Source organism: Fusarium proliferatum, assembly GCF_900067095.1.
Source record: "Fusarium proliferatum ET1 genome assembly, contig: FPRO_scaffold010, whole genome shotgun sequence".
Lineage (NCBI taxonomy): Eukaryota > Fungi > Ascomycota > Sordariomycetes > Hypocreales > Nectriaceae > Fusarium > Fusarium proliferatum.
Genome location: NW_022194799.1, coordinates 1,808,012 through 1,832,813, shown reverse-complemented (window position 1 = coordinate 1,832,813; position 24,802 = coordinate 1,808,012). Strand labels below are relative to the sequence as shown.

General features: G+C 50.0%; 6 protein-coding genes across 6 annotated transcripts; 4 read left to right on the top strand and 2 right to left on the bottom strand.

Moving 5' to 3' along the window:
- Positions 1 to 1,574: 1,574 nt before the first annotated feature.
- On the top strand, positions 1,575 to 6,965 carry FPRO_12071 (uncharacterized protein; the record flags this gene model as incomplete). Its single annotated transcript, XM_031221613.1, has 2 exons — positions 1,575 to 5,637; positions 5,683 to 6,965. 2 exons carry the CDS (start codon positions 1,575 to 1,577, stop codon positions 6,963 to 6,965), a joined length of 5,346 nt encoding a protein of 1,781 aa, XP_031087155.1.
- Positions 6,966 to 11,187: 4,222 nt separating this feature from the next.
- FPRO_12070 (uncharacterized protein) lies at positions 11,188 to 12,093 on the bottom strand (the record flags this gene model as incomplete). The annotated part of the gene is made up of 1 exon (XM_031221612.1): positions 11,188 to 12,093. One exon carries the CDS (start codon positions 12,091 to 12,093, stop codon positions 11,188 to 11,190), a length of 906 nt encoding a protein of 301 aa, XP_031087154.1.
- Positions 12,094 to 14,883: 2,790 nt separating this feature from the next.
- FPRO_12069 (uncharacterized protein) lies at positions 14,884 to 15,814 on the top strand (the record flags this gene model as incomplete). The annotated part of the gene is made up of 2 exons (XM_031221611.1): positions 14,884 to 15,346; positions 15,399 to 15,814. The coding sequence occupies 2 exons, from the start codon at positions 14,884 to 14,886 to the stop codon at positions 15,812 to 15,814; spliced, it is 879 nt and encodes a 292-aa protein (XP_031087153.1).
- Positions 15,815 to 16,008: 194 nt separating this feature from the next.
- On the bottom strand, positions 16,009 to 18,098 carry FPRO_12068 (uncharacterized protein; the record flags this gene model as incomplete). Its single annotated transcript, XM_031221610.1, has 6 exons — positions 16,009 to 16,950; positions 17,012 to 17,200; positions 17,254 to 17,464; positions 17,514 to 17,816; positions 17,864 to 17,949; positions 17,997 to 18,098. The coding sequence occupies 6 exons, from the start codon at positions 18,096 to 18,098 to the stop codon at positions 16,009 to 16,011; spliced, it is 1,833 nt and encodes a 610-aa protein (XP_031087152.1).
- Positions 18,099 to 20,490: 2,392 nt separating this feature from the next.
- Positions 20,491 to 22,459, top strand: FPRO_12067 (uncharacterized protein; the record flags this gene model as incomplete). Its single annotated transcript, XM_031221609.1, has 2 exons — positions 20,491 to 20,662; positions 20,739 to 22,459. The coding sequence occupies 2 exons, from the start codon at positions 20,491 to 20,493 to the stop codon at positions 22,457 to 22,459; spliced, it is 1,893 nt and encodes a 630-aa protein (XP_031087151.1).
- A 458-nt stretch (positions 22,460 to 22,917) lies between these two features.
- On the top strand, positions 22,918 to 23,739 carry FPRO_12066 (uncharacterized protein; the record flags this gene model as incomplete). The annotated part of the gene is made up of 1 exon (XM_031221608.1): positions 22,918 to 23,739. One exon carries the CDS (start codon positions 22,918 to 22,920, stop codon positions 23,737 to 23,739), a length of 822 nt encoding a protein of 273 aa, XP_031087150.1.
- Positions 23,740 to 24,802: the final 1,063 nt, after the last annotated feature.

The following is a 24,802-nucleotide window of genomic DNA, read 5'->3' as shown; positions in this document are numbered from 1 at the left end:
GTCGATTATAATATGGCGGAGTTTTCCGCGTATTGAGGATTTGCAGGTTATAGTTGATGTCTCCGTGTTTCACCGATCTGCCGAGATCCGGGCATTACAACGTGGCGCTGTAATTTGAACTGTAGCGTCCGTTAAGCCTAAAGTCTGAATGTCTCGGTTACCTCAAAGGCCGAATGTAATGGGCAAGAATACGCTGCCCGCCCTACCGCCGAAGGTTAGCGGCCGGACAAACTATAGTGGCTGCAACCTGTCTTACTACAAATCCAATCAACACAAGACGCCGAATTGTTATGAGATTGGCTTGCTTGCTATTAGGGAGGGGTTCCAACATAAACAGCATTTCATAGGATGTGCCACTGTGTTGCTGCGGCCAGTCTTTGGTGGCTTGATGCCAGTCCAAGTATCAGACGGAAACCTGGACAAGGAGTGGATTTTGATTCAAGATAAACACACTCTTTCGCTTAAAGATACTAAGAGCGGAATACCAGGCCTGTATTAGATTATCTTCAACGGTACCAGTAGACCTATCATGCCTGTTTGGACGTGTTCAACCCCGTGAGCTGAAATCAATGGTTAGAAATTCACAGCAGATACTAAACATACTGATCAAGATGGCACTTCGGGCACAGCCCGGGTCTAGTAACTTGCCAAGAGGTTCCGTCGATGTCATTGCCCATTACCAATAACATCTGGGCTGCCTCCCTGAATATCAGGGATTTTAAAGCCGAGACCCCTGTCAAGTGCTCTCAGTCGCAGATATTGCACATATACATATCTATGTGGCGATTGGAGCTGTAGAGAACAAAAAGAGACGTGAAAAAGTCTAATACGTAGGTGGCTGCTAGACGGTGATATCCGCTGCATGATATGATGCCCATTGACTCAGCCTCAAACGTTGACAGCAGAACACATCAGCCACCACGGAATGCGGCTTTGATTCATGCTGTGGGTTCTATCAGAAAGGGGAGAACTCTTAGTTTTGGCCCCGAGACCGTACTTTCAGTCCAATGTCTTCCTGGTTTTGTGTCTGTCGTCTCTCGTCTTCGAATTCAAGTTTCACAAATCCTTGAATTTTCATTACTGATGATGGTAGAACTGTGAGGAGAAAGAATCTACCGGAATCTAAGGCTCACATCGACTCGGTGTGAGCATCCGCCCCTCGTATCGATGGTTTCACGTCAGCAAGGCTTTCAATCGATTACAAACAGCCCAGGTCTGGATCCAAACCCATGAGCGGTGTTTTGTTTAGGATCTCATTGTTACAAGGCATGTAGCACTACGCCTTGATCGATCTGGAATCGTCTGAGCCGCCACCACTACAGGAGCCCTCCTTAGACCACATACCAACGAAGGCATCACACTGGCCAGCCTAATCAAACATTGATTCCAGATGTATCGAGGACCGGTATTTCACAATGTTGCTTGTTGCGAGGAATCCGTTGCTTGCTTATTGTAAGGATAGGTATGTTGAGATGTGTCTGGTCAACAACTACCGAGATATATAGGCCGAAGCTTCATCGACTCTGTAGCTCAACATCATCAACCAAAAATCAATAAGCCATTCCCTAATAGCCATGACTCACTCTCTGATCTGGCGAGCCCTAGCGGCTATCACCCTGACGGTTTCAGCTTCTGCATATCCCCATCAAACATACCCAAACATCGTCACACGTGCCGGATGTCCCATCCCTGACATTTGCACCTGGGGCAGTTGCACCAACACCACTATCGGTCTTGATCCCCGAAACTGCGGCAAGTTTGGTAACTCTTGTGAGCCCTCAGAGATCTGTGTTGCCGGCCAGTGTCTCCCGCTTGATTTCGGTACATACGATTGTCCTACCGATTGCAAGCCTGGTCAACTGTGCAACAACGGCGAGTGTGTCTCCATCGAGATTGCAGTCGATCCTCTTCACTGTGGAGGAGAACCCTGTAATTCTTCTTCTCTCTGCATCAATCAACAATGTCAAAAGCTCGACATCGGCTCAGATCCTGCATCCTGTGGCCCTTCCAATACCAAGTGCGATGCGGGAAGCTGGTGTCTCTACGATACCTGCATTCCTTTTATCCTCGGCACCAACGTTCAAGCCTGCGATGAGAGAACTTCGTGTTCTCTCGGCACGTCTTGCGAAGATGGATACTGCCGACAAATATTCCTTTTGACCGATATAAATAATTGCGGAGAAGATTCCAAGGCCTGCACTACTGGGCAAGTTTGCGTCTCTGGGCAATGTCAGTCCCTTGATGACGAAGATGCAGACCAGAACTGCGATACACCCTGCGAACCTGGCTCATGGTGCATGAGTGGTGAATGCATACCCATCAGCATCTCGACCGATACTTCTCAGTGCGGCAGTAGCACAGAACCATGTGGCAAGGGACAAGTCTGTGTCTCTGGGCATTGTATTAGCAACCTGGTTCACCAGGAGAGCATCCCCAAGACAGCTTGTAGTCCTTCTACACGTCTAGGGGGATTTATTTTCGGGCCAGGGGGATCTTCAGACCAAAACAACAATGGAGGCGGTCGAGAAGGTTCTCCCAATGGCGCCACTTCGGGACAGGGCGGAGATCAGCAAGGAGGAGACTCCACCTCAAACAACAACGGCTCTGGCAGCTCTCCTGGTGACACTTCCGGCGGAGGTGGTCAGACTCAAGGTGGCCAAGGCGGCCAAGCTGGCTACCCAGGCGGCTTCCCAGGCTCACGTCCAGGTTCCAACTCTGGTTCTGGGAACAACCAGGGTGGCCCCGATAACTTTGGCGTTGGTCGTCCTGGTCCTGGCGAGGATGGCAACGGATTCCCATCTTCAGCATGCGAGCCCGAGTGCGCATCAAACTTCATCTGCGTTAGCGGAGAGTGCCTTACGGTATCGGACCCCTCATCCTGCGGGCCCTCCACCAACCCCAACCGCCTCTTCCATCGTCAAAACGCTGTTTGTCCACCAGGCTATGCTTGTATCGACGATCGTTGCGTCCGAGTAGATGGGCCCATCAGCTGCGGTGGCTCTATCTGCCCTGCTAACTATGCCTGTATCCAGGAAGCGTGCGTCCCTCTTGGAGATCCCACCGACTGCGGTGGTGAGACGTGTACTAGTGATGAGATCTGCTTGGGCGATACCTGTGTATCGAACCCGGCATTGGCTAGCTGTGTTGGTGTCGTTTGCTCTCCCGGACAGGTATGCCAGAATGGAGACTGTGTTGCCGCTGGTTCGCCTGGTGCAAATGGAAATCCTCAGGGCAATGGCGGTAGGCCCGGCGGTGATGGGGGTTCCTCCGGTGGTGGCTCCGGTAACGGTGGTTCTAATGGAGGCAACGGAGGAGGCAACGGAGGAGGCAACAGTGGAGGCAATGGAGGATCTGGCAACGGCGGGTCTGGCGGTGGTTCCAATGGAGGTAACAACGGAGGTTCCAATGGGGGAGGCAGCGGTGGCTCTCCTGGCAATGGCTCCGGCAATGGAGGCATAGGTGGTGGATCTAATGGAGGATCGCCAGGCGGCAACGGTGGTTCTCCAGGTGGTGGTTCTGGAAACGGACCAGACAGCGGCAACCCGGAAGGAAACGGTGGCCGCCCTGGTCCGGATCTTGGCGGCGACGGCTCTTCTACTGGCAACGGTGGCGGAGATGGTGGTGCCACTGTAACCTCACCACCACCAGGCACTGCTACGCGCTCGGGAGCTGGGAATCTTCCAGGTTCGACATCATCCAGTACTAATGCCAGCGACGATGCGCCTATCGTCAATCCTGGCCCTGGCACGACTGGCACCGATGGACTCTCAGCTTCAACCACTAGCATTCGAGGTGGTCCCGATGGTAACGGTGGCTCAACTACCTCAGGTGACGGTGGTGGAGATTCCCCTACTGAGACCGACGCTGCCACTTCTGATGCAGGACCTATCGTCGGGCCTGGATCTGATTCAACAGACCTTTCGGGTGCCAGTACGAGAGTAACAGGTGGTGCAGAAGGTGGCGGAGGCTCTGAGATTACGCTCAGCGGAACTGCTTTGCCCACCGGCACCAGCGGGGAGTCTCCTACCGACGGCGGTAGCTCGGCGGCCGGCGGTGCTGGTACCGATACGACGGACATTGTCAACCCTGGAGCACCTACTACTGACGGAAGTGGTATCTCAGCTTCTGAAACTGGTGCCACTGGTGCCACTGATTCTGCTGGTGCTACTGATTCTGCTGGTGCTACTGATTCTGCTGGTGCTACTGATTCTGCTGGTTCTACTGGTACCAATGTGGATGGACAGACAGAGACAGCCTCCACTACTCAAGCCGCAACTGCTACGCCAACGGAAACTACACCATGCTCCACAGACGACGATTGTCTTCTCAATGTCGCTCTCTGTGTTTTCAACGGCCTCAACATCTGCACCTGCGTCGACGGAGTCTGCACGCAGCAGCCTGGAGGTCCTGAAGGTTCAGGAGTCACCGGCTCTGACCTTGGAACTTCAACTGCAGGCAACGGAGAGCCAACTGATAGTGCTGGTTCGACAATTACCGATGGTGCTGGAGAGACTGCTACTACAACGGGAGACCCGGCTGCCACATCCGCAGTATCGTGTTCGGCAGATGACGATTGTCTGGCTAATGCTGTCTTTTGTTCAGATGGCCTGCTCAACCTATGCATTTGCGTTGATGGCATTTGCATTCTCGACCCTGCTTTGGCTTCAACCACTGATGTCAACAACGGACAGACGACGACCGTCCAGGATGCCACAACCACCGACGCAGAAGCAGCCGCAACATCATCAGCCGTTGCTTGTACTACAGACGCTGACTGCTTGGCCGATCTTGGCCTCTGTGTTGATGGCCTGATTAACCTATGCATCTGCGTAGATGCCATCTGCATCGTCGATCCAGCCTTAGCAACGACATCTGGTCTTGACAATGGACAGACAACTACGGACGCTGGTGCTACGACTACAGAGGAATCAGCAGCAGCCACATCGTCAGCAGTGGCCTGTACTTCAGATGATGACTGCTTGGTTGATGTCGGTCTTTGTGTGGATGGCCTACTCAATCTATGCGTTTGCGTAGATGCTGTCTGCATTCTCGATCCAGCCTTGGCCACTACCACCGCCGACGCTACTGGCACAGCGACGCAGCCAGCTCCAACAGAGACAACTACAGTTGCTTGCTCCACAACCGATGACTGCGCTGTCAATGTAGACCTCTGTATCATTGGGGGGCTCAACCTTTGTGTCTGCCTCAACGGGGTCTGCGTTGCTGATCCAGACGGTCAGGAAACAACCGCTGCGAACCCTACTGCGACGAACACTGGACCAGGAGCTACTTCAACTGCAGTAGCTTGCTCGACAGCTGATGATTGCGCTGTCGATGCAGACCTGTGCCTCGATGGATTGATCAACCTTTGCGTCTGTCTCAATGCCGTCTGCGTTAATCCTGGAGGAGGCAATGACCAGACGACTACAGAGACTGGTGCTGGTGGAGGACCTACTACAGCGCCAGTGGCTTGTACTACAGCTGACGACTGTGTCGCTGACGCTGATCTCTGCTTGGATGGCCTGCTAAATCTATGTGTCTGCCTCAACGCCGTTTGTGTTAATCCTGGAGGAGGCAATGACCAGACTACCACAGAGACTGGCGCCGGCGGAGGACCTACTACAGCGCCAGTGGCTTGTAGTACCGCCGATGACTGTGTTGCTGATGCTGACCTGTGCTTAGATGGCCTACTGAACCTGTGTGTTTGCCTCAACGCTGTCTGTGTCGTAGCAAACCCTGGGGGTGATCCGACTGAAACAACTGATCTGCCGCCCGAAAACACAAGAACCCCATGTGCCACCAACGGTGACTGCACAGCTAATGCGGCACTCTGTCTGGACGGCCTGCTCAACATTTGCGTTTGCCTCGAAGGTCTATGTATCGTCAACCCTGTCGTCAATCCAACCCAAACGACTGCTCCAGCGCCAACAGAGACCGCTACAACTTCGTGCAATACAGCTGATGACTGTACCGCCAATGCTGGTCTCTGCTTAGACGGGCTTCTCAATCTTTGCCTCTGTGTCAACGCAGTTTGTGTACCATCGCCAGGCGGTGGTGGTAATAATGGCGACCCTTGCACTGACGACTCTGATTGTACTGCTGCCGGAGCTATATGCCTCGACAGTGGTGTCTGTGGACCTGACCCAGGAAACACACCAACTTCATGTACTACAGCCGATGACTGCACTGCCAACGCCGCTCTCTGTTTGGATGGTCTCTTGAACCTCTGCGTTTGTCTAAATGCTGTCTGTGTACAAGCTGGCAACGGTGGCGGCGATGGTGATACTTGTACAGATAATGGTGACTGTACTACCGCTGGGTCTATCTGTCTTGACAGCGGCGTCTGCGGACCTGATCCAGGCAACAACCCAACTTCATGTACTACGGCAGATGATTGTACAGCAAACGCTGGTCTTTGCCTCGACGGGCTTCTCAACATCTGCGTTTGTCTCAACGCTGTCTGTGTACAGGCCGGAGGGGGCGGCGGAGGTAATACTGGCGATGCATGCACCGGCAACGCTGACTGCACCACCGCAGGAGATGTATGCACCAACGGCGTATGTACAGCAGCAGGAGGCGGGGGCGCAGACGCTTGTGTTGACGCCAACGATTGCCTCCTCTCAGTCAATCCTCTTTGCGCTCTTGGTCTTTGTGTCTGCGTCGATGCCGTCTGTACTACTTCTCCCGATGTCGATGAATGTACCTCCAACGCAGGTTGCAGCGCTGGAGCTACATGTCAAAATGGTGTTTGTGTTGACAACACCGATTGCACTGGTGCTGCAGATTGTCTCGCTAACCTGGATATTTGCGTTCTTCCGGGGGTTTGTGCTTGTGTCAATGGTGTCTGTGGACTTGTTGGCAATGGACCTACGCCGGAGTGCACTGCTGCTGCGGATTGTCGAACTCTGCCCAGGTGTCGTCTTGGATTGTGTCTTTGTGTGGCTGGACAGTGTGTTCTCGGGTAATGAGTTGGTGATTGGAGGTGGTGCAGCGACGGATGCATTCATGTACAATTCTTTGGTGGTTTGGTCTGCATGTTCTTAATAATCCTAATTCTAATTTCGATTCTTTCTCATTACTGACGTCTCTTGAACTCCGCGTTTTTTGGTAGTCGCTGTGTGTTCTTGTCTGTCCATCGCAGCGTGACCTCAACTCTTTATTTCGACTCATTTGAGTCTTCCTAAGCAATAAGCGTATTTTAATAATTTATCCAGAACTCCAATGTATTTGTAATGACCTGTAGCTATTGCTGAGTATCATCGAAGGTTTGCTCCAGGGTAGCATTGCTTTATTACTGGGCACGATTAATTATGCATTGATGTGAGCTTGCATAAATACCACTAAAGTTTCATAATATCAGCTTCTGCCTCATCATGAATAATTATGTGGCCCTGAGCTTGAACCATTTGAGTAGCGTTAGCAAGAAACACTGGAAATAAAAAGAACTTTCATCGTATCTTGTAGCATAAATATGATAAAGTAATTTTGTTGATGCGACAAGATACAGTCAATAATGCTCAGATCCTGTCTTCGTGTTCAAGTACCCCTGAAGAGTATGAGAGACATGTTTCTATAAATGCATCGAGTCTTTCCCCCCTTCATCAAGAAACCCTGGCGTACGATCACTACACGATCTCTGCCAGCCCCTTCGCCTATCTATGAGATCTTTAGGGTCATATTAACCAACACGGCTAATGTGTGGTGCAAAGCATCAGATTGTCCGATGTGACAGCACCTGCGAGGAGAAATGGTCCACCTTAAAGACAGGGAGACGGGAATCCCGGCATCCATTGTGATCTGTCTTAATCTTTGTACCATGTGTAGGGCACAGTGTGTGAAAGGAGTGAATGATCGGGATGGATCCGGCACCCTTGACTTGCCAACCATCCAGACTAGAACAACTAGTTAGGTGGATATGGAGTGAGGACACTGGGCCAATACTATAGGGAGGAAAAGCTTTCCCACGGTGTGGTATTTGCCTGAATTCAATGACCGGGAGCCATACAGAATTGTCTCGTGCAAGCTTTCTGGTTCACAGCCTGCTGAAGCTGGCGGAGTCTCGGAGCTGTCGCCGTGCGAATCAAGAAGGATATGTCTATACTAAAAAGAGCTAAGAGGCATAATGGTTCATAATACTTGGATTCTTTGGGGGGGGGCCTTGGAAGTGCTCTCCTTTACGAGCTCGGGTGAACAGGGCCAGACCACTGTGTCTGTCGGCAAGATACTGCATTCGCCAACTTGATGGCTTGGAAAACAGGGCAAGGATGAGGCCAGTGCATGGAACTTTCTTTTTAATCCTGGCTATTCTCACCTTCCGTTTCTGTACGTGCTTTCCTGGCCAAGGAGTTCAATCTATTATCTCCCGTTGGTCCCAGCGGTAGCTCCCTCGATGGCATCTCCCCAAGTGGTACTTGGTGCTACGACGCAATCTAACCCAGAACAATTCTGAGGGCTACCAGGGACTGCATAACTCCAGCTTACTGGTCACACTCTGCTTGTCACGAAAATCCGGTTGCCCTGTATTTGACCAAAACCCAACGGGCTGGAGATTTCCATGTCACCGACTCAAGGAATCTTTGATGAACTTGAAAGCATTAACTATTACCTTCAATATTAGTGGTAGCCCTACAAGGCTTGAACCGATCGAGTAGCTGGTTAGCCATCTACTGCGTTGCAGCATACTCGAAATGGTAGATATGCGGTTTCGTTGGGTCTTTAGGTACCGGGCGCGACAAGGTCTGCCCAAGAAACATTTGTCTGCATGTCTCACTCGTACTGGCGTTTTATATGACTCTATGATTCTTTGGCGTGGTCGTATTGGTTCGCGGTGATATGGTCGGCATCGGCATACATTATCGGAATGGACTGGTGACTGTGTATCGATCTTGGTGGTTGTTCATTTCGTCTTCCTAGATACCGGTTGTTCATTCCTTGCTCTTTCTGGAATCCCTCCGACTCCAATCGCAGTTTGTCCAGAGGCACTCGTTTTTGTTATATCTCTCAGCCGAGAAGCGTGATCGTTCGAAATGTCCTTGCGTGGATTGATGTCGAGTGGCATATTTTACGCACACAGACTTAGGCAAACGAAAGAGGGAATGAATGAATCAATTGAACAGGAGCGAGTCAGACTTTTATAGAAAGGTTTCAATCTTTTCTTAAACAGAAGTCACGTCACATTTATCGCATTCTGCGCTTTTCTTTGCGTCTAGCATTCAAAGAAAGGGGGGCAACGATCACGCTGCGGATCCAAAGACGCAAAGACGCGCTTAAAACCAATCATAGGTCTGTGATTAACAGAGATTGTCGCAAGGATATCGTCATGTGCAATTATCTTGCTATTTGTGTTATGTAATTTCCAGGGTTATTTCTACCAGCTTGGCTAGTATGCGGATGAGGCCACGGTTACACGGGACTGAGGTTGAACTTGGCTCTTAAAAGTATCGTGTGCCTCTGGCTGAATACATGTTTGCCACATCGCATTGTTTATGGCTGGCTGGCCTGAATCAAGGCTCTCTGGAAAGGCGCAAGGGCACTACGGGATCTCCGGTAGTTTTCCTCAAGAGAACAGATTCACACGGCCGTTCACAGATCTCAGAAGTCCGATGGCTAGATGCATTGGAAGCCTCACCAATATTTCCTGTGCAGAAGTTCCAGTCCAGTACGTAGGCCAAAGGCATATTAGCAAGCAGCCAAGCACCGACGAGTGGTACTGTGCTCATAATGTTTACTTCCTTGCTTCAGTACTAATTTCACTTACAATTGGATGCCATAAGAATGATACCTTATCCAAATATCATGCAGTACAATCACGCTTGTCACTGACCCGGTTATTCATGTTGACCACGGTGACGCTGTGCTTGTCTTGTGAGACATCATGTGTAGATCTTACGTGCTAACGTCCGAGAATTATGATTGGCTACGGAGTCATCGCCCGCGCCATAGTGATTGGCTATATCGGCCAACGGACGCACCGTCCGTAGAGGCATGATTGGTCAAAATCTAGACAACTGATCTCATCGCTTTCTGGAGCAAATACGGGCCACGGTACCTAGGCTAGATCACTTCAGTCAACCGTGCGCTTGCGCTGTGCACGTCGTCGCTTCATGTCGATTTGATCCCAGTAGAATTGGCCAGAGCTAAGATTATGGGTACGTGTTTCGGTGCGCATCGGGGGTGCAATCAAATGTCTTTTGTTGTATCGGGTACTGCTGTCATATTCATTGTTTTCTGTGGAATCGGCTCAAGCTGGCTATGGATGGCAGAAATCATGGAGCGTCGGAGGACTCTCCATTGGCGGTCCATACCGGAAATAGAATAGAACAAAACGATCTTTCGGGGCTGGACGCTGTCTAACTATTTAAAGTTAATAAAAGCATGTAAGATTGTTGGTGGCGGAACGAGAACATGCATGTCCATGATTGTGCTACCATTCCGCTCTCAGTTGGTGTGTCTGTCTTTGCCTAACAAGCTGCAGTGGTCCCCGAGAAACAAATTCCTGTGACCCCCTGGTCCTGAAAATCTACTGAGCGCCATGATATTTCCGGGGACCGTTGTAACATTGTGACTTTTTAGCGCAGCCAATCTTTGCGTCAGGGTCGCCTCCGGGTCGCAAAATGGGTCGATAATGACAGGACCTCTGTCCACTAAGATCCCTTGGGGGATCCGTGTGGCGAGAAATGAGTTCAACGTTCGGGAAACAAGAGACAACTACGATACATGCGACCGTTGGGTTTCTGTGAGCCGTTCTCGTACTATGGCCCTGTCTAGTTTTGTGTTGATACTTGACGGTCAGATATGGTCATACAAGCCAGATATCACGAAATACTTCAATCGAAGGTGAGAATGATTCAAACAGTAGAGCATAAATTTGCGAGGGGCCTTTGCCATTTAGCAGAGCCAGTAAAGTTCATTTGCCTCTTACTGCGATACCTCCCAAGGCCATTTGAACTCGTCAATCCTATAAATTCGCAGAGACATAAGTTGTGGTAAAAAGAAGGAAAGAAAAGACCAAGAAGTGTAGCATATCATCCCATCGTATTCGATATCTTCTTTTGGTCTGGCAAATCGCACTGACTCCTCTGCTGCATTTTAATAAACAAACTCTTTAAATTGCCGACCGACCCTTCATCGTATCGACTCGTCATAATCATCGTCTTCGTGTCTTTTAATCGTACATAGATGCCCCTCTTAATTGTGTTGGTTAGGTGGGCAAAGCGGCGGGGTCGCGTGGCTCTGTTTTCCCTCACCCAGGTCTTGGATATATCGATGCGCTTCGTTTGCAATGTAGTTCTGAATCAAGTGGCATTCGCAGTCGGTGTGTTGTAAGAGCCTCATCTTGAGTTCGTAGACCTGCATCGTGAGTTCAGACACGCAGCTTGACAAGTCGCGGTTTGCTCGCTCCATGTCTTGTTCGTCGGCTCGAAGTTTCTTGGCGTCTTCACGCTTCTTGACGCGGAATTTGTTGGAGGCGACGCGGTTCCTCTCCTGAACCTTTTTACTGTGCTCATCGAGTTCTTCTGATTCGGGAGACGGCGATCTCGTCTTTGTAGATTGGACCTTTGCCGCTGCTTTCCCTTTGCCGCGTCTTTTGGGCTTTTGTGAGCCTGTTCGAGTTTCTGATTTGATGGTCTTCCGAGTTGACGCGCGTCTTGGAGTTTTCGACGTTGTGGATAGGCTCGCGTTGCGTTTTCGTTTGTCGGGCTGGGTTGTAGCAGAGGGTCGACGGCGTTCGGGGGAACCGGTCACGTTCTCTACGCTGGTTGACTCTGTGGATGGAGACGGGACGGGATAGCTGTACATTGAGGTTGAAGGGGATGTCCACTGCGCCGAGGAGTCCTGATCGTAGGCGTACTGGGCGTATTGTTGCTGGTGTTCTTGCGCGTAGGCATTTGGGGCGGCCATGTTTGATGCTTCGGCAAAGGCGGCATTCTCAGGAGACCACCATTGCTCCCAAGCACCCTGGGGAAACGAGCCGTGTAGATTCATGTCCAATTGGTCTTGGGCCATGCGTTGCATGTTTGCATCGTAGGGCTGGCTGCCATTGTCACTGGGAGGATGGTGCTGTTGTTGGAAGGGAGGGTAAACTGTGCCCATCTTTGCAACTTGGATGGGTGCTGCTGTTAGATAGCTTGGTCGAGTCTGACGTTCAAGCTTTAGTCAAGTCAAGAACCGTAGTGGAGACGAAAAATGTTCCTAGGAGTGAAGCTTGGACCCTGCAAATGGAGGCGAGGTGCAAATGTTATAAATAAGAGAGGCACAAAAGAATGGTGCAGGACCAGGTTCGGGGGGACAATGCGGGAGCCAAGAGGGGGGCGAGTACTAAACGGCGAGCGCCTAGAGTGCCTGGCATGTCGACATACAGTACCAATGTACTGTAGTACTAAATCTGGTCTTTTGCCAAAGTGAGGACAAGACAAGACAAGATATGGGAAGGGGAACTGAACACCAAGCCCAAGCCATCAAGTACGGAATGAGTTTAGCCCTGGGGATATGTGATGCACGAAACTGGGGTCTGGAGCCAGGGGTGTGAGGGGTTGATAAGGTAAGAGTGGACTTTACGCCAAATGTGTCACATTTTAGTGAAGAATCCGGCTTAAGCTACCTTATGCTTGGAAAGGAATCCAGAGCATTACCGGCGGGGATGACAGGAGGTGCTGCTGACAATTGGCTTGGGTATTTTGACCAAACATACATACAAACGCGATAGAGCTATCACAGTGAATGATGCTCATTTTAAAGGGTCTCACGGCAGTTAATAATATGACATGGAGATCATCGAGGAGAAAGCTGCATCAGGCTATGATGGATGGGCACTGTAGATACCAGTGCGCATCCCCACGAAAGCAAAACAGCCAAAGCCAACCAAACAACCTGTGAGACATTGGGGCAAACAAAGATCTTCCCAACGCCATGAGGCGGTTGCAGCAATGCCCGGACGATATTTCCCTGAAGTTCCTCACAAAATACTAGGCCCAGACGAGGCTAGCAATGTGCGTGTGAAGAAGACAGTGAAAATTAGAGTCCCGGGTCATGATTGGATGACATCTCTCGGTTTTGTGTCCGATGGTCGTTATTGGTGGATAAGGTCCGGACAATCACAAGTATGTATTTGGGCTTGACAGGAGTGTCACGCCAAAACCTAACAGCCCACGCAATGAGGCAACAATTCATTCACTGCTTGTTGACTATCACGAGAGGGAGATAATAAGAGAGCGGAGAAGGAAAGGAGAACGGAAGAAAAGAAAAGAAAGACCATCGCTACGTTGAACTTGTCACCTTTTTCAGGGCTACTATGTACGGATCCTTGTCATGCATGAGAAGGGATAACACTCCCCTCTGCATATCCGTACATACATTGGCTGAAGAGTCTGACATGGATGCAACAATTCTCACCAGCCAAGCCCTCATTGGCCAGCGAAAATTCAGCACCCAATCAGCGCTCACGGACCTGCGAGCCGTCTACAGGGGTCAAACTACGTATTTTACGTATGTACCCAATATGGCTTGAAAGGGACGAGATCAAGTCTTTTTTCTTTTTTCTTTTTTCGGCCGGGGGGCACTACATCTGCGAGATGTTGACCTTCCGACATCACATTCTTTGCATTGTGTCGTATCTGTTATTCATTCCGAATTGGCTTTTCCTCTTTTTTTTGCCGAATGCTACTATTCATCTCACGAGTCCCCTTAGAAATCGGCAGATCGTGCAGATACCATTACGATGCGTTTGCGTCGACTTTTGCAAGCCACGTTGGAAGAAAACAACACGGCATTTTGGTCAAGCTAACTGTCCTCGACGATGGACGGGTTGCTCATCAGTGATAAGGGTCTCATCACACCATTCATGCATCTGCAGAACAAACAGTAAACTATGCACTTCGTGAGAACTCCAAGATCCTTTGACATACTGTAGAGAAAAATGTTCAAAGATCTGCAGGATGGATCCTCAGTCCTTGGAATGGGTAGGCCATCACCTTGTTTTGTTTGTCTTGGATGGCGGCAGCTCATACCAGGCCTGCAATTACCCCCGAGGATGGTCACAAACGTCCTCCAATGTGGGTGCACTGCATGAATAAGACCCCTTGTTTTGATGAGGAGAACAACTTCTCATTATCTAGAGTAACACGTCACTTAAAAATGGGTTGGGCGAGATCATGTTGTGTAGCCAGAGAATTGGGGAGGTAATCTTGCACTGTACAGTATTGCCGACGGACCACTCCCGGTGGCTCTCAATGGTTGATGATATTTCTGAAAAACGTCACCCAACCCTAGTTATTCATGAGCAGGCAGAAGAGATATCACCCAAGCATGGCACCAACGTGCGTATCGAAGGGTTTGAAGAGTCAATATCGCCGTAAATCGAGGCCGCAATCGTCTCAAGAATGTTCAAATTACCATATTGGCCGTGATTCATTGCACAGGTAACCCTCACTCCATCCAGCCGCAATATTGACAAGGGTTTTGAGTAGTGCTTGTCTGTTTACTGGAGACAAGGTTTCAGCGTACGTCGTTCTGCCCAACTCCCGTTAGGCTCTGGGGGGAGCATTGCGATTCCCAGGTCCGTGCCGAGGCTTATCCTCCGATGCCAATAAATTCTCCCTTTGCTGGCTTGCCCAGAGCCCTGGCTTTTTATTTCAGTGAGAGAAAATAAAATTCAAGTCCCGTTTTCCGTAGCCAGTTTCTCCGGTGATTCCTATTGGTTCCGTTGTAAATCTGAGTGACAGTGATCCTTCTCTCCTTCGTTGAGGATATTCGACACACCAGCAGAATCGCTTTTCATCGCGGCCACGATGATTCACTGCTGCAGCACAAGATCGAAGAGTCTCTTCTTTTGAGCACTTCTTTCAACATGTTCCCTTTTACTCTTCCGCAACGCCTTCCGGCATAATGTACGAACCAGCTTCTTCAGCCCCTTTTGCCCGTGCCGCTCTCAATCCTCCCGTACGCTTCGTACCACCTTGCACAGCTCCAGCAATCATCAAGCAAGAACCAGATGATTCGGAACCAATACTGATAGGCAGCAACAGTCCCTCGCCTGAACCTCGATCCACCGCCAAATCCCGCGATCGCCTCTTCACATCCCTCGAACTCGGCGATCATATCCTTCGAAGCCCACGATCCATCACGACTCCTGACGATCTCGACGACTCTGAACTGAAACGATGCTTCGATATACTCCACGCCTGCAGCCTTGCGACCGAGTTGAATGCGACGCTTTTGAAGACGAAGGACACAATGGAGGACTTCCTAACGGCCATCTTCAAGAACTGGACGGGAGACGCGGGTGCACCAGACAAGCCAGCTATGGACTTTGTGGTTCGCGAGTATATTAGCGTTGGGAACATTTGCAGTAAGAGATATGTCAATTGCAACGTCACTTGACTTGACATTAACCCTTCTAGGCCAACCCCCCAATCATCGAACCAGCTCCTCATGCGCCGAATCATCATCCTGTTGCACCCCAGTCTTTGGAATCGCCACTTATCGAAGCCGGCCAGCTCAACTAAGCATCAGTTTCTCCACCACAGAACCTGAGCAAGGTTCGAGTCAGGATGCGCAAGACTTCTTCTGCCCAATGGAACGCACTGATGTGAGGTGGGAGGAGAGCGATTGGATGGCCGATCTACGACGGAGCATGAGGAGAACCTGTATCAACAAGGTGCATAGGTACAATAAATATCTTGCGATCTGGTACGTGAGATGTTTGGTTGGAGGCTGGGCGAAGGGAAGTATTTGGATGGGGAAGGACGTTGAGGTCTTTTCGTTTGTGGCGAAAGAGGCTGTTGATGCCGCGTTTGCTATGATGGGGGACACTTGATGGCTCTTTGGGAGATGATGCACACTAAATTGAAAGACAATGGGCTTGGGCACCGAGACAAAGACATCGCAGACAATATGCTACGCAAATACGGTAACAAAAGGTTACACGGCTGGGAGTTTTGCTATTTGGGAGCTTACAGAGGACGATACCAAGATCAACAAATCATGACTTTTCTTTGAGATTTTTCTACTTTAATCGACTTCTTGTAGGTGCTTCTTTATCGACCTCAAGCCATGTGGATGGTCATGTCCTTCATGGTCCTCATCGTCATCATCCTCCGGCCAATCAGGAAACCCATCATCAAACAGATCCTCCAGCGCCTCACGCTTCTCCTCATCACTCTTCTTCTCATCTCTCATGACAGCTTCCCACTTCTTCAACTCACCGTCAGTGAGTAAACATTCATCCAAAATCTTCTCAATGGCCTTGTGATCCAAATTCTCTCCGATAAACACCAGTTCCTGGCGTCTATCTCCCCACTCTCCACCTTTCTTGATGTCATGCTGCACAAGCCCATCAACCTCGGGATCACCGGTCGTGTACTCCTCTGCAGGAAGAGTGCAGAACCATGGGCGTCCGCCAGTCAGTGTAAGCATAGCTCCAGCCTGGGACCAGTCTCCTGCGCGGTGGGGACGTGTTGCGAGGAAGAATTCACCCTTTGAGCGGAAGAGTCGTGTAAAGATGGGATGTTTGCGCTTGGTTTCTAGGATTACTTCGTTAGAGGGTGTGAAGAGATCATCTGCGTCTTGCATTTCTGAGTCATCAAACTTTTGCTTCTTAGACGCAGGTTCAGGTGAGGGGGCAGATTCTAAGGTGGAATGGGAGCTTCGAGGTGATGATGCGGCTGAGCGCTTTCCCTGGGATGAAGAAGATTCAGAAGTATCCTGGTCGACAACAGCAGCCTCGGCTGAGTCCTCAGCATCTGCGTAGTCCACCATCTCAAGGTCTTCATCATCTTCCTCTTCCTCTTCCTCCTCGCCATCTTCGGGCTGCTCAAGCTGCAGGATGAACTTGTCATACAGCAGCGCCCAGAGTCGACGAGGGTGGAATGGTCGATGACGACTGTAGATGCAGCTTCGCACAGAGTACTCCTCAGTCTCGGGCTTTGGTGTAAGCACATTACGACCGTTGACCTGGGGCAACATCAGTAAGTGAAGCCCACTTCGAACTGGTAAGGGGACGGATATATCATACCTCACGGACAGTCATGGCATGAAGGTCCTGGAGCCATCCATAACCGGACTGAGCAACCTGAAGATTGAACATGCCAGTGTTGACAATCTGCTTGACATCGACCTTGCCATAGCTCGACTCAAGGATCTTGGCGCGGTGGTTGAGCTTCTTGATCAAGTCTAGCAAGCGAGGTTTTGTCGACGCATCAACCTGATGATATTTTAGCTCATCGATCCCTGGAGAGGGGCCGTTCTTTAACTCACCATGTCGAGTTTGTTGAGGATGATGACATCCGCAAATTCAATTTGATCAACCATCAAATCAGAGACAGTCCTCTCATCCTCAGGCGTGACATCGTCACGTCTTGAAGAAAGAAGATCACTCGTATCAAAGTCATGCAACATAGTAAACGCATCAATGACAGTGACAGTAGTGTCGAGTCTGGCAAACTTCTCAAGACCACCAGCGTCCTTGCTGTACAAATATTAGAGTCTCGCCCCTCGCTTCCGGTAACGATACTTACAGTTGCTGAAGAACCTTGATCATATCAGCGTCCAGGCCAGGTGCACCCTCAATGGATCCCATAGCGTCCATCTGCTCAGCAAGTCTCGAGTCGAATGTCTCAGCGACCTGCTCGGGCTCACTGATACCGCTGCTCTCGATGATGATGTAGTCAAACTCTTGAAGTTGAGCTAGACGAACAAGCTCTTCTAGGAGATCGCCACGGAGGGTGCAGCAGATACAGCCATTCTGAAGAGCGATAACTTTCTCTTGGGTCTTTGAAAGATGGTGTGTTTTCTTGATGAGGGAGGCATCGACATTGATACTAGAGAGGTCAGACGTTGGTAGTGCTGAAAGGAAGTGGTAACATACGCTCCAATGTCATTGACTACAACCGCAATGCGAAGGCCATGCTCGCTTCGGAGGATATGTTGAAGAAGGGTCGTTTTACCAGAGCCCTACACAGTCAACAACAGTTCCATGGTCATGTATCAAGGAGACTTACCAAGAACCCAGAAAGAAGTGTCACGGGTAGAGCTTTTGGAGGAATGCTAGGCTTCTTAGCACCCTTGCTCTTGTTTCCTTTCTTGACCTTATTCTTAGCCATTTTGAACTGGAACAGACAGTGAGTAAAAAACAAGAAAAAGAAGAGAAACACCCCGACGAGATGTGAAAAGTGAAAGATAAATGGGGTTCAGAAAAGTTTCTTTCTTGGAAGGGTGGTATTTCTACTTGTTGTGACTTACACAGCATTCTTGCTTACCTACAAGTGCAGTGCTCATCAAGGTATGAACTCTGAAGCCATCAAGGTGATGCTATCGCGAGTTTGAGTACCTTGATGACAATTTGTGTGAGTTGATTGGCTACTGTTGAGGAACATGGCTATTGAGTTCGGCACTAATTGTGAAAAGGTTTAGTGAAATATGCAGCCAAAGATGGGGGACACGGAGCCTCCAACGGGGTTTGACGGCTTCGATGACCATACGAAGATAGAATCGACCAAGTGGCAGGTCTACAATTCAGCATTTCTGCGTGTGGCTATGGGTGAATTTGCAAAAAGGTTCATAAAAAGGCTTATTAGCATTGACAAGTTTAGAGCTGAAAATATGGCAAGACGCCACCACTCAGTGATGATGATTAAAAGATGGCTTAGTGCGCTCCATGACCAGGGTATCTGCTGCATTATCAATTCTCGTAAGTTCATTGGTTTAGCCAGCGTCTTTCTGTCAACTATCACAGACTAGGAATTGTCCAAATGGCTTGAGATCCAAGACAGTTGGCATCATGACAACCCTGTTGAGTCCTTGAGAACCTTGATGTCTTTTGTCATGATACTCCGAATGATGCAATAGGAAAACTTTGTTTTATTTTTGCTGGTAGTAAATTTCTAGACGCTAATCCAGGGTCTGGTTAATGGCGAGGTTCGAGTAGTGATGATATTCAAGGGAATCTCTGTCGCTTTTATATAAAATACAAAAATTATCCGGCTGGTGGTCAATGTTGACAGACATTGGCTGGATCAATCGAGGTACAGGGACTTTGACAAGACTTACCCTCAGAGTTAGCTCTGTAGAGCTAACCTTCATACGACTGGGCCTTAAGTTGCCTTGATTGTTTTGGGGTGACATCTGATCAAGTCATCGTCCTTGATCCATAGCATGGACTGGCACTACGCCTTCCTGGCCTCGACTGGACGAAGTGTTGAATGGGCAAAGGGTGGATCCGTCAAGATGGCCATCATGAGCAAAATTTGACTCTTGATACATAAGGTCCAGACACTGGTGGTGGCTCTACCATTACTGCAAAATAATTTGTGAGCGCATTCGTTGGACAGAAGTAGGCTACATAAAGTGACCTAGGCCGTTATCGCAAACTATGGCAGCCTGCTTTTTCCATTGCTCTAAATTTGACGATTATGCCAAGTATAAAATCAGCTTATTCACGATGCTCAATCTTCTGACGGAATCTCGATACTCTGGACAGGAGCTATGTCAAATCCGATCTCTCGGCCGAGCAGCTTGAGAGGCGGCCCTAGGGTAACCAATGATGAGTTGTTGTTTTCAATGGCCCGCAGGATGGAAACAGCCATACCGCCTGGTGCAACAGGTATGCAGATATCGAGAGGTACGGACACAGATATTCAGCTTATTTTCCGATAAGCGCAGGCACTCCCAAATATTACGATGAGACCCCTGGTCAGTATTCAGAATTGCAAAGAGAGGCGCGCTGTTTGCCGGCGTCTTTCAGTGAGGGGCGCTAGCAGAGCAAATCACGTACCGACCTCCTACTGCCGGCGCTGTTGTAATTAAATAAAGCGTTGCATGCCGAGGTGGGCAATAAATTGATCTTCGTCGACATAACTCAATAGAACGGCAAATCTTTGATCCAATTGAAGTGTAATGCAGACTTGCTGTCTCTGTTACGGGGCGCAAGCCTCGGGTTGCCTAAATCGGTGATGATCTGGGTATTCTTATACCCGGTCGTCGTTAAGCAGCTACACAGTGAGAGCCATCCATCCTAACAAATATAAGGATTGCTTTATTTTAAAATTCATGCGCAATTACAATAACTCCATATATATATAGTATTGCTCTTATTCGATGATTTTACCACGTTGTTCGTGTTGTTTATATAGAATCTGCTGATATTCACATAACGAGGCACATCTCAGCCGAAACCAACTGCCGCAGCGTCGAGCCGCAGCGCCTCCCGTCTCTCAGGCCCGAAACCGAGAAAGACAGCTCTCAACGCGGGGTCTCCGCAATCTCCACGCCGGCCCGATCGTTCTACCCAAGGTAAACGGTAAACGACCTCACTCACCTCAATTATAAGATCAATTCCAGCTTCAGACTCTTTGCCTTGCCATCAATTCCTCTCCTTCACAATCAGCCTGTACAGTAGCCCCCCCTGCGTGTCACCCAGCAACCAGCAGAGCAACATCAACAAAGCAAAGCAGAGCAAAGGGCAAAAAGTTACACCGACACAGAGAGAGACACAAAATGGCAGACATAAAGCCCGCTTATGCAGGCACACCCGCCAACGTCCCAGGCGCGAACGTCTTCGACTTCTTATTCAGCAATCCCTTCCAGAAGGAAAACGAGTTCACGCCTAGGGCGAGACGTGTGCCAAAGATCCATGATGATCAGCCCATTTTCGTTGACCACGCCAGCGGTACGTTGCACTCCCAAACTCAATCTTGCATCCAAACTCAACATCATATCATGGCGACACGTACTGACTTATCTAGACCGTCCTCTCACTTACTCACGCGTAAAGCGCGATGCCCTCACTCTCGCATCAAACCTCCAATCTCTCGGTCTTGACCCCAATGAAATCGAGACCCTCCCTCCAACAGCATCATGTTCTGGCCCAGAGGTCGCACCCGTGGTGCTCATTCAATTGCCTAACTGTTTGCCCTTTGCGACACTGATGATGGGTGCCATTGCAGCTGGGTTGACTACCACATTAGCATCGCCCTCACTATCTGCTACTGAGCTCTCATGGGTTATCAAGAACTCGCGTCCTCGCGTGCTCTTCACAGCGAAAGCTTTCCTCAACACTATTGAGAAGGCGCTTGAGCAGCAGGAAGACGAGGCGTACAAGAGAAGTGTGCGCGTCTACACAGTCGATGTAGCGTGGGATTTGTACCCTCTCTCACCGGCTTCTCACGCTGAGGATGGCGATTGGAAGAACCTTCTTATGCCAGCAAAAGAGCCTCTTACTGCTGGTCATCCTTTCTCTCCAGAATCCGCCGCCACGCGAACAGCAATCATTCTCTGGTCATCTGGTACCTCAGGTCGGTCAAAGGGTGTTTTGCTGTCCCATCAAGCCATCAACTTCTCAATCGCATCGCTGTGGCACGATGCGGACTTTTACGGCTTTCACCAGCGATGGCTAGGTTACGTGCCATTTTACCACGTCTTCGGTCTCACCAACATCTTCCTGCTAGCATTCGCAACTGGATCTACGGTGTTTAGCATGCCCGCATTCAAGCTCGACACTGTTTTATCCGCGATCCCGCGCCGACAGATCACTTATCTTCACATGGCACCTCCCGTGGCTGTCATGCTCGCCAAATCACCCGTGGTAGAACCCTTCGCGCGACGCGACGCGCGCGGTCGCAATGCTTTCAGCAGTGTTGTTGCAGGTGTCACAGGCGGTGCGCCTCTCGGCCACGAAGTCGTAGAGAAGGTTTTCCAGCGACTCGGCTTCCTCGTGAGGCTTGGGTACGGCATGTCGGAAGCGTGCAGTGTCACTCTGCAAAGAGGTCTCAAGGAAGAGGACATGCACAGTTACAAGCACGATACAGGAAAGCCTCATTGGGGCGTTGAACTTATGATCGCTGGGTCAGGCGAATTGAACTCTGAGGATTCCACCACAAAGGCTGCGCCGTTCGGTGCTGAGGGTGAGATTCTTGTAAGATCGCCCGGATTGATGAGTGCTTATGTCCCATCCCATGGACTGGGAAGTAAAGAAGCGCCCGATATGAGCGTCACAACAGAGGCGTTCACGTCAGATGGATGGCTTCGAACCGGCGACGTCGGCCATCTGGACGAGGAGGGCACTCTCTGCATCACAGACCGCATCAAAGAAATGATCAAAGTGCGCGCTTACCAAGTCGCACCCGCTGAATTGGAGGCTATTCTCTGCAGCAGCGATGACGTTGCTGACGCTGGCGTGATTGGCATACACGATAAGAACGAAGCGACGGAGTGGCCACGCGCTTACGTCGTCGCAGCGGACGAGAGCAAGTCAGAGGCTGAGCTTCAAAAGTTGGCGCATGATCTCAAGGATTTGGTCGAGAGTCATTCAGCGCGGTACAAGTGGCTCGTTGGCGGAATTGTCTTCGTAAAAGCGATCCCCAAATCACCGAGTGGAAAGATTCTCCGAAGGGTTATTCGGGATGGCGGCATACAGGGTTTGGAGGTCTCACTCTACCAGCGCAAGAAGCGAGACCACAAGCTGTAAATTTTGGCTATACTACAGCACACTACGCATGTACTAAGAGCGCTTGTAAAACTCTTTTTTTCATCTAGCTTAGCATTTCTCTTTATGGAGTATCTCATTAATAACACGGCAGTTTAGATTGCAGGTCTCAGCTGTGTTTACACAAAGATTACTAAAACATGCACCGTGATTGGCCGGGCTTCTAAATACCCGTGATGGATTCGGTCTCGGACTTAGCCCTTTCGGACAAGGGAGCTCTTTTCGGTCTGTGCAAGGTGTGGAGAGACAAAGAGCGAGATGGGTATAAGACCTGCTTGGAGAACGGCAGTGAATGTGAAAGTATACGATAGAAGTCTTTTTCGCGTTCGATTCGCTTATCAATTAAACCTGCCAATTGAACTCGTGGCGAATTGCTTTATAAGGCCTGTCTAATAACACCACCTCGCAAACACCATCACGTCAATCTCAGAAAAAACACAATGACACACATTACATCAGAATCTACTCCCCTCCTCCCAGAGCCTGCCACTGAGCGCTCAATCTCCTACCAAAGCTCCCATCCCGCCTACGATGCGCGGCCACTGCACCCCAACTACAGCAAGCATGAAGAATGTCATGTTGACTACAGCGACATCCTTCGCGACATCATCATTGGCTTCTCAGACGGTCTCACAGTGCCTTTTGCCCTAACAGCAGGCCTGTCAAGTCTCGGCAGTGCAAAGGTCGTCATCATCGCTGGTCTTGCAGAGCTCTTCTCCGGCATGATCAGTATGGGTCTAGGCGCCTACCTCGCCGCCGTCACAGAGCGCGACGCGTATCATTCACAAGCTGGTAAAAAGGAATTCGCGGTTCAGAATAGACCTGGTGACGAGCGCACGGGTGTTTACGATGTTTTGGAAAAGTACAGCGTTTCACGAACTGCCGCTGCACCTTTAGTAGACGAGCTCTGCAAGAACCCCACAGAATGGGTGCGCTTCATGATGGATTTCGAACTCAAGCTTGAGGAGCCCAATGTTCATCGCGCGTGGATCTCAGCGGTTACCATGGGATTGAGCTACTTCATCGGCGGGCTGATCCCCATGATTCCCTACTTCGTCATGTCTCGCGTGCGCGAAGCATTGTTCGTATCGATTGGTATCACGGTCGCTGTGTTGTTGGTATTTGGATACGTCAAGAACTACGTCGCTATTCGCAATCATCGTGCGGGCGTCTGGGGAGCGGTGCAGACATTGATTATTGGCATGTTGGCAGCTGGCACAAGCTATGCGATCGTGCGGGGTCTGGATTCGAACGATTCTTGAAAGATGGTGTGACTATGGCGCGACGGCGGCGTTTGGCTACGGCGTTAAGGTTCTTTTGAGCGCGAGCAAAGTCCTCGTGATGGAAGGTGTGATTCAGGATTTGGGTGCGACAGGGATAAAAGTGATGATAGCAGAATATTCGTAATAACGACCGAAATGACAAACTCCATTCCTCCGAGGCAGCGCGTTTGCTTGCCTAACCCAACAACCGTCTCCCGTTCCTGCCTCCTCCCCCACTCATTAGTAGTGATCTGTTCGTTGGTATCATCAACACTGACCTGGAAAAGAAGGTGAAGCCATCGCCCTCCCCAGAGTGATCGGAATTGAGTCATCCAGCCCCCGAAGGGGACAGGACGCCGCGTATCGCACTTCAGTTTTTCCCAAAACGAGCCTCGCAAAGACGTTCCCATAGAGACAGCGTGACGAAAGCACGCGCTCTGAGTATTTCTGATATCTTTTGCAGACGTGACATTGACGCCAGGCCGTTACCGGCAGACCAACGGTTCCAGCAGGATGCTAGATGTCGGCGATGGGTGAGGCTTACTCCGAATTTCCCACATGCGAAGATTAATTGAGAAACAGCGCGAGGCGTGTCTCTCTGTTTGTAGCATGGAAACGCAGCGTTGGGGAGGGCGAATGGCTTGAGGAGGGAAAGATTTTGGAAGCGAGGAAAGGTTTTTTATTGTGCGGATACAGCCGGGGTTAGGCCGGCTGGGGCTGTAGGGTAGGCTTGTTTTTTTAGTGAAGATACCTGTCAACCTCGAAAACTTAATGATGGACCCTTGTAGCCCCGGGAATTTGGTAGCGAATGTGATTGAAGATAGGTTTCCAGGGTGCGACTTTGATTTTTTTCCTTGGTGTCATGGCTTCGACGCCTCAAAATGCCGGTCGCCCAACTTTGACATTTTAACTACAACTTCAGCCATGAAACTGCATATCGACCCTCATCAAAGAAGACCGACGAGAATCAAGGAATGATTCGAGCGATCCTGAACCAACGGCAGCTATGATAAAGCTCTCAAGAACCCTTCTCGAGAAAAAAGCTGGCGAATGTTCAGCTCTC